The sequence below is a fragment of the Ursus arctos genome, unplaced genomic scaffold, assembly GCF_023065955.2.
Source record: "Ursus arctos isolate Adak ecotype North America unplaced genomic scaffold, UrsArc2.0 scaffold_4, whole genome shotgun sequence".
Classification (NCBI taxonomy): Eukaryota; Metazoa; Chordata; class Mammalia; order Carnivora; family Ursidae; genus Ursus; species Ursus arctos.
The window spans coordinates 51,166,972-51,178,734 of record NW_026623056.1 but is presented as its reverse complement, the minus strand read 5'-3'; the positions used below and the strand labels follow the sequence as shown (position 1 = coordinate 51,178,734).

At 37.2% G+C, this 11,763-nt stretch overlaps 1 protein-coding gene across 1 annotated transcript; it reads left to right on the top strand.

Moving 5' to 3' along the window:
- The first annotated feature begins 458 nt into the window (after positions 1–458).
- Positions 459–1,427, top strand: LOC113256299 (olfactory receptor 5K1). Its single transcript, XM_026500082.2, has one exon. It carries the CDS (start codon positions 459–461, stop codon positions 1,425–1,427), a length of 969 nt encoding a protein of 322 aa, XP_026355867.2.
- Positions 1,428–11,763: the final 10,336 nt, after the last annotated feature.

The window sequence follows — 11,763 nt, the reverse complement described above, 5'->3', positions numbered from 1 at the left end:
TTTCACTATTGGAAATACTGCTGCTTTGAACATGAGTGTATGAAACAGTTTTCTCAACATCATTGTTAATCAGTACATATACAATCACTGAAATTGTCTGGGAACACTGATGCTAATGCTGACACTTAAATTATGAATCAGCTTTACCTGAACCATATAGAGAAGATTTTTGCACTGAATATTCCTCTCAAGACCTCAGTAGCCATCCCTGTGCATGTAATCTGATATTTTTCTTGAAAATATGCTGGAAGAATGTTAAGAGTAGCTGCATATGTAATAGCTTCGGGACACTGATACTACCCCAGAATTGGGCATGTGCCAAATCCGCATAACCTATGAAAGCCTTGTAGAATGTGCTCCTCGTCCTTCTGAATCAGTTAGTTTAGCAGTCAAATTGGGCATATTATAAATTAGTACCTCACTACTCCACAATTTTTTTCTCAACAGAGAAGGCAGGAATGGCTGAAGAAAATCATACCATGAAAAGTGAGTTTATCCTCACAGGATTTACAGATCACCCAGAATTGAAGACCCTTCTGTTTGTGGTGTTCTTTGCCATCTACCTGATCACCATGGTGGGGAATCTTGGCCTGGTGATAGTGATTTCAAAAGAGCATCATCTTCACACGCCAATGTACATCTTTCTGGGCAACTTGGCTATTGTGGATTCTTGCTGCGCCTGTGCCATTACTCCTAAGATGTTAGGGAACTTCATTTCTGAGAACAGAATGGTTTCCCTCTATGAATGTATGGCACAATTTTATTTTCTTTGCACTGTTGAAACTGCAGACTGCTTTCTTCTGGCAGCAATGGCCTATGATCGCTATGTGGCCATATGCAGCCCACTGCAGTACCACACCATGATGTCAAAGAAACTCTGCATTCAGATGACCACAGGGGCCTTCATAGCTGGAAACCTGCATTCCATGATTCACGTGGGGCTTCTGTTTAGGTTAGCCTTCTGTGGATCCAATCACATTAACCACTTTTATTGTGACATTCTCCCTTTATACAGACTCTCCTGTGTTGACCCATATGTCAATGAACTGGTACTATTTATCTTTTCAGGCTCAATTCAAGTCTTCACCATAGGCAGTGTCTTAATATCTTACTTCTACATTCTCTTTACTATTTTCAAAATGAAATCCAAAGAAGGAAGGGTCAAAGCCTTTTCTACCTGTGCATCCCACTTTTTATCTGTTTCATTATTCTATGGATCTCTTTTTTTCATGTACATTAGACCAAATTTGCTTGAAGAAGGCGATAAAGATATACCAGCTGCTATTTTGTTTACAATAGTAGTTCCCTTACTAAATCCTTTTATTTATAGCCTGAGAAATAAGGAAGTAATAAGTGTCTTGAAAAAAATTCTGAAGAATAAAATGTCTCCTGAAAGTTGGAAACAAATGACATCTACTATAACTTAGTGATTTAAAAGTGGAAAATACTTCCAAGTGAAAATACACAGAGAAGATGCACACATTATATGTAAAATATAAACATATATCATAATAAAATCAATTTAGGAAGCCATACTTATGGGAGAAAGCATACAGGAAAGAGAAAACTGTGCTAAATCTTCAAAATAACAAAAAGCAAAAACAAATTCGTAATTCATTCGAGAAACAGCCTAGCATGTTGCCAAGCTCATAGACTATGTTACCATCAGAGATTGGGCTTATCAGCCCCAACAGGAAAACAACAGAATTATCAGTGTCACATATAAAGAAGAATTCTATTTAACATTTACAGTCAGTCCCCTTTAAAAGCTTGGAGCATGAGCGCTCCAGTTAGACTAAAAGAGTGTAAGGGCACGTGAACCTTCAGCCAATGAAATTGCTCACAAACATGAGAGACAAATTTAAAGTAAATAAATTTTGAGGAAGCAGTTTTAATAGCATTGTGGGGGACACTATAGTTAGGATAGAGGTAATGAGGAAATGAAGGTGTCAAATAAAAGTGAGTTTATATCTCCAAGTTAAAGTTCCAATGGAGTTGAAAAACTCAACACAGAATGTCAACTTCAAGAGTAGTTATCTTCAGAAAGAGTTATTCACTCCCATATGTTCACTCATAAAGATGCCATAACACAAAGTTCCAGGCAAGTAATCAAACGTCATGTAAGATTTGAAGATCCTCCATTGTCAGTGAGCTACATTCAACTTCTCTTTCTTGAGGTGAGGAAAGTGTTCAACAATGAGGACAATACTATATTATATAGAGACATAAGGTATGATTGTTGAGCTGTAGGTATGGCTTGTCTACAATAATTCCTTTTTTTTTCACCATTGCAAAACCTGAAGTTATAGAATGTAAGTAGAATTAAATGATTTTATTTACTTTTTAGAATTAAATGATTTTAACGTGACAAAATGAAAGAATTACTTTTCATTTATTTATTCAACATAGATTTATTGAGACCTTGCTATACGGAAGGTTCTGGGATATATCAGTTACCAAAATACCAGCTTTTCCATCTTCTTATATAATAGAACATTGTCATGATTTTAATGACTAACTTCTGGATCAAGGAGGACCCATATGAAAAAGAAAATTTCCCCCTTCTACATCTTTTCTTGATGCTCTGAGGTCACATCTAAATTCCCAAAAGGCAATTGTCAGGTTACAACTCTGGTCCAGGCTAGCCAGCCACTGACGCTGACTTCACGTGGAAAATCAACATGCTGAGTCTATTTAGAAAAAGTTGTGGGAACATAGATGAAGTATTTCCAATCCCCTAACCCATGAATACAAACTCGTAATCACTTTGTTTTCCTTTTTAACCTCCGAAAAATCTAATCTATTTAATTCCGTATAATTAGACATTTCAACATTTCAAGATCGTCTTGGTTGTTTCTAATTTATTTTAATTCCTTTAAGATTTATTTATTATTTTATTTTAGAGTCAGAACACACAAGTGGGGAGAGGAGCAGAGAGCGAGGAGGAAGGAATCTCAAGCAGACTCTGCACTGAGTTTGGAGCCCAACTCAGGGCTCCATCTCACAACCCTGAGTTCAAAACCTGAGCCAAACCAAGAATCAGAGGCTCAACTGACACAGCTACCCAGGCGACCCTCATTGTTTCTGATTTAAACCCCATCAATTTAAGATTTGCCCAACCTTACCACCATCCTTCCTTGAGTGCATCTAAATGTATAGATATTTGTGTGATGGGGCATTAAAATGGTGTCATGTTACAATTGAGCTCTGTCCCTGCAATATTCCTTTGAGATGTTTGATCTTCTTTGACTTTCTGGTTATCTCTTGGTGCCACTATCAGTTTTTATTTCTGTGTTTATATCCAGTCCCCAGGCTAGACATGGAAGCATGATTTCACCTAGAACATTTGCTTTTTAATTTCACAAGGTTTCTGTCAAGTCTGCTGGTTCCGTCTCTCTTGCTATCTCCCTCTGCTAATTTCTGAGTAAATTCTCTTGACCCCCATGTTTAGGATAATTAAGAATATGGAAAAACTGGTATTTGAGTAATTGATATACTCCAGCACGTAGCTGAAGTAAAGTCCACAAGAAGGCTGAAGGGTACTATTTTAAACTTCTGATGACATGCAGTATGGGTTCAATGTAAGATTTTTGAAAGCTATCATTGGTCCCTCTGGAAGGTTCTTTTTGCCATATTTCTCCAAATGTCAATGGGCATTTGATTGTCACCCCATCTCATTCCCAGATCAGCCCCCCTCACCCCGAGAATGTGAGTCACAGAACACCATCTCAGCAAGCACCAATTATTTCCCTCGGATTTTCCTTTTATCTCCCAACTCACTACATCTTTATTTCTTGGGTGATACCTAGCTCATTATCATAGATACTTCCCAAATCTAATTTTATGAAAAAATTTAGACTTTGGAACAGTCCTTAAAAGTGAGCGTTTCTCAATCTATTCTTCCTGTCTGGATTTTCAAAGTTATGCTTAGGGAAGAAAGCAAGTGAGATTAGCATTGTCGTGCTCTGATCTTTCTCTAAACAATAAATCTGAACTGTACAAGCTACTGTCTGAAATGTCAGAAATGATCACTGGGCAGAACAGAATCACACAGTGTTTTCACCTATGTACGGCTGCATACAGGAAGAAAAGTCTAAATTAGTCCTTTTAAAATCTTGATGATTACTTCATTCAGGAATATTGTGTGTTATGACAAGTCTTACCTCCCTGAGGAAACACTGTCACTTCAGAGACTTACAAATTGATACTATGATAGCAAGAACCTCTGTGTTGGTTCATCAGTTAATATTGAAATGTGACCTCATTATGTATATAAATATTAACATTTGAGCTAATTTGTAGGTATTTTTAATGCTGACAATACTTTCTTTTCACATTTTCATTACTGGGGTTTTACCTGAATCCTATTATGCCATTTCCTGTTACCAGACTGAATTCAACTATCTGAGTATCCAGAGTTTGGGGACATGAAGAATATTTATTCTATACATACACCTCTATGCAAGTAATTTGCCTCCTCTTTATAGACCATTCCTTTTTAGGATTATATTAGTCCTCACTCAATACCCATTACCAGCCCAGAAAAATTACTCTAAAGTTGGCAATGCTTGCTGGTGCAGGTCTGCTTTATCAATGAACCAATTTCACCACATCATTTTAAATATTGCTTCATAAGTGATGCTGATTAAGTATCAGAGAAGCAGAATGTAATATCTATAGCCCATTCAACTCTAGAAATCACACTTACTGTTAAAATTTTGATTCCAATTAATATCATAACTCTCAGGTTGTACTTTAATCTGATAAGAAGGAACTATAATTGGACCGTGTGCAGGAGAGGAAAAAAGCCCCTATAATTTAGTAGATAATTTTTCCTACAACAGAGCAAATAAAAATCTCCTTGCATACTTGGATATTCCTGCATCTTGTATGTCTTTCAGAAATTTAATACTAATATAATGAATTATTTCTATTACTTTAAAGTTTTCACTAATCTATTTATAAAACAAAATTTTAATTAAATAAAGACATAAGTTTTCTGTTTATTTTTTTTTTTTTTTGAGGAAGGTAAACTTGCTAGTGGATTGGGTTCTTTCATTCCTTGAAAAAATACTTATTAAGATGTCTGTAGCACCAGCACTGGGTACATGAGGAATGAAAGGAAGTATGGTGTGATGCAAAACAATATAAATATACAATATACCACAGTAACTGTATTTATTCAAAAATATTTTAATGTGTATACACTTAATAGGTAAATTCCTAACTTGGTGCCATCTTCTACAGCTCGTAAGACATAAGTAAAAGAACATAGTAAAAGAAAAGGTAAGAGGAAAAGAACATAAGTTCTATTTTAATACAAACATTTACATCGTACTGGTATCATCAAAAATTTACTAATACTCTATGGATCTTGTAGTTAATGGATAAACAACTTTCAAAACTTCAGAAAACTTAATTTTAAAGATAATTTTTAAAATATATGTAACAATTTTGTTACATGTATGTTTTAAAAGAATTTAAGGCAATATGTTTTAAAAGATTTCCTAAGGAAATACTTCCTGGTTAACTATTCAAACTCTTAAAAATCAAACATGTCTCATGGACATTAAAAAGACGATAAAGAAATATTATGAACAACTCTATGCCTACAAATCTGATAACCTAGATCAAATGGACCAATTCCATGAAACACACAGTCTGCCAAAACTCACACAAAAAGAAATCGTATGGAAGAGTTAAGATGGCAGAGTAGTAGGGGAACCCCAGGCTTGTCTTGTCCCTCAAGCACTGGTAGTTCAACATCAAATAATTTTGAACACCTAGGAAATTGATCTGAGAATTAAGAGAACAATCTGCATAATTAGAGGGAAAGAACATGGCAGGTATGAGGTGCAGAGACATGAATTAGGGGAGAGAAAGCTACAGTGCTGTGGAGGGGAAGGAGCCCTTTTTGCAGAGAGAAGAGAGAAGGAGAGAGGGAGAGAGAACAGCACGTTGGTTCACACAAGAAAAACACTCCTCCAAAACCATTGACTGGGGATTTGAGAGAAACTGACTATCACAGGCGTTTGCAAACAGTGGAGCTAAATTCTGAGGTTTTAGAAATCTGTGCCATTCACTGGGAGTCAAGCCAGATGGGCAGCAGTGCTCCTGGGGAGAAGGAGGATGGAGGCCCAGGAGTGGACAGTGTGGTGTAGGGTTGCCCTGGGTCAACGGGAGAGAATGTTCCCCTTTCTGGAGTACATTTGGAAGAGTGTATATTGCCACTCAAAGGACAAAAGACCCTCCAGCACCATTGAGCAACCCGTCAACAGCAGGCAGAGAGAGGCACATGCAGAGGACAGATAATCTGGTTGCAGCTTTTTTCCGCGCTTCACCATAACTCCAGGCACCTGCACACCGCGTGATTGATTTTTCTGGGACAGAACAGCACCAGACACAGTGCTTTGAGGCTGTCCTCTGGAGGAGGGAAGCAGGTCCGTACCTTGCCAGGTCCTTTAAGATTTGGAGTTTTGAATACTAACCACCCAGAGATAAACACTGGGGTGCCAGGCGTGCTAATGGCCCAGGCACAGGCAAGTTGAGGGCAGGGATCTGATAGAAGACTGGGACTCGGGAGGGGAGACTGTTCACTTTTCTGTGATGGCTTCCTGAGTAGCCAGGGAGCAAACTCCACTCCCCACAACAAGAGCCAGGTGATGCCATCCTCCCCCCTCCCACCTGCCCACCAGCACTGACAGACTTCAGTGAGCAACACAGCACTCCCAGTGGAGGCTGGAGCGGCTTACACCAAACTCTGCCGCCCTGTGCCCTGCAGGGCAACTTTACTAGGACAGGTCTGACTGTGATCCAGTGCAGCAGGCCTCTCCCACAGAGAACCAACACAGGCCCCTGCATGTACCAAGTCTACTGATAACAGAGTGCTCCAAAACATCAGAATCAGTTCTGGGGGAAATAGGACCAGGCTTTCTTTTTTTCTGTTTTTCTTTCTTTCTCTTTCTTCTTTCTTTTTCTTTAGAATCAGGTTTATAGTTTTTTGTTTCTCTGTTTGTGTGTTCCTTTTCGTTTTCTCCCTTTTGGATCAAGCTCCTCCCTGCCCCAGCTTATTTTAACAAACAAATCAAAGCACAACTAGTTAAAGATCTGAACACTCCTCACTGAAAGCAAGGAGGAACTTTGAAGAGGACTGATCTGTGGGAAAGAACAGCCAAAATACAACAGCGGAGTGTGTACAACATATACCAGAAACACTTGCTGTTGTACCAGGCCCTGGACAGTATATGACCCTTTCTTATTATAGCATTACCCTTAGGAGAAGGAGACATAACAAGCTTTCATAACATGCAAAAGACAGAAACCTAGACAAAATGACAAGAAGGAGGAATTCTCCGCAAAAGAAAAATCACAAAGAAATCATAGTCAAGGATTGGCTCAAAACAGATATAAACAATATATCCAAACAAGTATTTAGAAAGACAGTGATAAGAATACTATCTGGGCTTCAAAAAAGCATAAAAGATACCAGAGAAAGCATTGCTGCAGCTATAATAAACCTAAAAACTAGTCAGACTGAAATAAAAAATGCTACATCTGGGATGCAAAACCAACTGGATGTAATCACAATGAGGATGGAAGGAGCAGAGGAATGAGTAAGTGATATAAAAGATAAAATTATGGAAAATAATGAAGCTGAAAAGAAGAAGGAAAGAAAACTATTAGATCACGAATATAGACTCAGGGAACTCAACAATTCTATAAAGTGCAATGTTATCCATATCACAGGAGTCCCAAAGGAAGAGCAGGAAAAGAGGGCAGGATAATTTGAATAAATTATGGCTGAGAACTTTCATAATCTGGGAAAGAACAGTCATTCAAGTCCAAGAGGCACAGAGAACTCCCCTCAAAATCAACAAAAACAGGTCAACACCAAGACATATCATAGTAAAACTTGCAAAATACAATGATAAAGAGAGAATTCTGAAAGTAGCTGGAGATAAAAGGTCCTTAACCTGCAAGATTAAGGCACATAAAGACCTATCCACAGAAACTTGCAGGCCAGAAAAAAAGTGGCATGATCTATTCAACATGTTAAATGGGAAAAATATGCAACCAAGAATACTTTATCCACCAAGACTGTCATTCGGAATAGAAGGAGACATAAAGAGTTCCCAAGACAAGCAAAAACTAAAGGAGTTTCTGAACACTAAACCATTTCTACAAGAAATATTAAAGGGGACTCTTTGAGCAGGAATGAGATACCAAAAGCAGCAAAGACTAGAAAGAAACAGAGATGATCTACAGGAACAGTGACTTTCCAACTAATACAGTGGCACTAAATTCATACCTATCAATAATTGCTATGAATGTAAATGGACTCAAATACTCCAATCAAAAGACATAGAGTATCAAGGTGCCAGGGTGGCTCAGTCAGTTAAGCTTCTGACTCTTGATTTCAGCTCAGCTCATGATCTCAGGATCGTGAGACCAAGCCTCCTGTCAGTCTCCATGCTCAGCACAGAGTCTGCTTGAGATTGTTTCTACCTCTGCCCTTCCTTACCTTGTGCTCTCTCTAAAATAAATACATTTTTAAAATATTAAAAAAAAAAAGGGTTTCAGAATGGATTAAAAAAACCAAGACTCATCTCTATGCTGCTTATAAGAGATTGATTTTAGACCCAATGACACCTCCAGATTGAAGTGAGGAGATGGAGAACCATCTATCATACTGATGAATATCAAAGGAAAGCTGGAGTAGCCATATTTATGTCAGACAAACTAGATTTTAAAACAAAGACTTTTATTCTAAAAAGAAGTATCTAAAAAGTAAATCTAACAATTATAATTATTTGTACTTCTAATTTGGGAGCAGCCAAATATATAAATCAATTAATAACAAACTTAAAGAAACTCATTGATAATAATACAATAATAGTAGGGGACTTTAACACCCCACTTACAAGAATGGATAAATCATCTAAGCAGAAGATCAACTAGGAAACAAGGCTTTAAATGACACACTGGACCAGATGGACTTAACAGATATATTCACAGCATTTCATCCGAAAGCAGTAAAATACATATTCTTTTTGGGTGCACATAGAACTTTCTCCAGAATAAATCACATACTCCATCACAAATCAGGCCTCAACCAGTACAAAAAGACTGAGATCATATCATGCATATTTTCTGACCACGATCCCATTAAACTTGAAGTTAATCACCAGAAAAAGCTTGAAAACACCACAAATACACGGAGGTTAAAGACATCTGACTAAGGAATGAATGGGCTAACCAGAAAATTAAAGAAGAAATAAAAAATACATGGAAGCAAATGGAAATGGACACACGAGAGTTCAAAACCTTTGGGATGCAGCAAAGATGGTCATAAGGGGGAAATATATAGCAATACAGCCTTCCTCAAGAAGTGATATAGTCTGTGAGAAAAGTGAGAAAAGTCTCAAATACACGACCTAACCTTACATCTAAAGGAGCTGAAAAAAGAACAGCAAATAAAGCCTAACACCATTAGAAGAAGGGAAATAATAAAGATTAAAGCAGAAATAAATGATATAGAAATTTAAAAAAAAATACAGTAGAACAGATCAATGAAACTAGGAGCTGCCTCTTTGAAAGAATTAACAAAATTGTTAAATGCCTAGCCAGACTTATCAAAAAGAAAAGAGAAAGGACCCAAAAGAAACAAAATCATGAATGAAAGAGGAGAGATCACAACCAGCACCTCAATTATAAAAGAATATTATGAGCAGGCACCTGGTGGCTCAGTTGGTTAAGCAACTGCCTTGGACTCAGGTCATTATCCTGTAGTCCCAGGATTGAGTTCCACTTGGGCTCCCTGCTCAGTGGGGAGTCTGCTTCTCCCTCCAACCCTCTCCCCTCTCATGCTCTCTCTCTCATTCTCTCTCTCTCAAATAAATAAAATAAAATAAAAAAAGAGAGAGAGAGAGAGAATATTATGAGCAATTATATGCCAACAAATTGGGCAATCTGTAAGAAATTGATAAATCCCTAGAAACATATAATCTACCAAAACTGAAACAGGAAGAAATAGAAAATTTGAACAGACCTGTAACCAGCAAAGAAATTGAATCAGTTATCAAAAATCTCCCAATGAACAAGAGTCAATGGCCAGATGGCTTCCCAGGGGAATTCTACTGAATATTTAAAGAACTAATGCCTATTCTTCTGAAACTGTTCCAAAAAAAATAGAAATGGAAGGAAAACTTCGATTCTCATTCTATGAGGCCAGCATTACCTTGATTCCAAAACCAGACAAAGACCCCACTAAAAAGGAAAATTACAGACCAATATTCCTTATGAACATGGATGCAAAAATTGTCAATAAGAATCTAGCAAAATGAATCCACCAGTATATTACAAGAATTATTCACCAGGATTGAGTGGGATTTATTTCTAGGCTGCAGGGGTGGCTCGATATCTGCAAATCAATCAACCTGATACATCACATTAATAGAAGAAAGGATAAGAACCATATGATCCTGTCAATAGATGCAGAAAAAGCGTTTGACAAAATACAACATTCTTTCTTGATAAAGACCCTCAAGAAAGTAGGGATAAAAGGAACATACTTCAACATCATAAAGGCTATATATGACAGATCCACAGCTAATATTATCCTCAATGGGGAAAAACTGAGAGATTTACCCCTAAGGTCAGGTACATGACAGGGATGTCCACTATCACCACTGTTGTTCAACATAGTACTGTAAATCCTAGCCTCAGCAATCAGACAACAAAAAGCAATAAAAGGCACCCAAATCAGTAAGGAAGAAGTCAAACTTTCAGTCTTTGCAGACAACATGATTCTCTGTGTAGAAAGTCCATTACATTCTATCCAAAACTTGCTAGAATTGATATATGAATTCAGCAAAGTCACAGGATATAAAATCAATATACAGAAATCTGTTGCACTTCTATACACCAATAATGAAGCAGCAGAAAGATAAATCAAGAAATTCACGGCATTTATAATTGTAACAAAGCCCATAAGATGCCTAGGAATAAACCTAACCAAAGAGGTGAAAGATCTATAATCTGAAAACTATAGAATACTTATGAAAGAAATTGAAGGAGATACAAAGAAATGGAAAAGCATTCCATGCTCATGGATTACAAGAACAAATATTGTTAAAATGTCTAAACTACCCAAAGCAATGGACATATTCATTGCAATCTCTATGGACATATTCATTGCAATCTGTATCAAAATACCACCAACATTTTTCACAGAGCTAGAATAAACAATTCTAAAATTTGTATGGAACCAGAAAAGACCCCAAATAGCCAAAGGAATGTTGAAAAAGAAAACCAAAGCTGGAGGCATCACAATTCTGGACTTCAAGCTATAGTACAAAGCTATAAAGCTATAATCAATAAGATAGTATGGCACAAAAACAGACACATAGATCAAACTAACGAAATAGAAAACCCAGAAATGGACCCACAACTATACGGTCAACTAATCTTCGACAAAGAAGGAAAGAATATCCATTGGAAACAAGACGGTCTCTTCAACAAATGGTGGTGAGAAAACTGGAGAGCAACATACAGAAGAATGAAACTGGACTACTTTCTTACACCATACACAAAAATAAATTCAAAATGGATGAAAGACCTAAGTGTGAGACAGGAAGCCATCAGAATCTTAGAGGAGAACATGGGCAGCAACCTCTTTGACATTGGCTGTAGCAACTTTGTACTAGACATGTCTCTGGAGGCAAGGGAAATAAAAGCAAAGATGATCTATTGGGACTTCGTCAA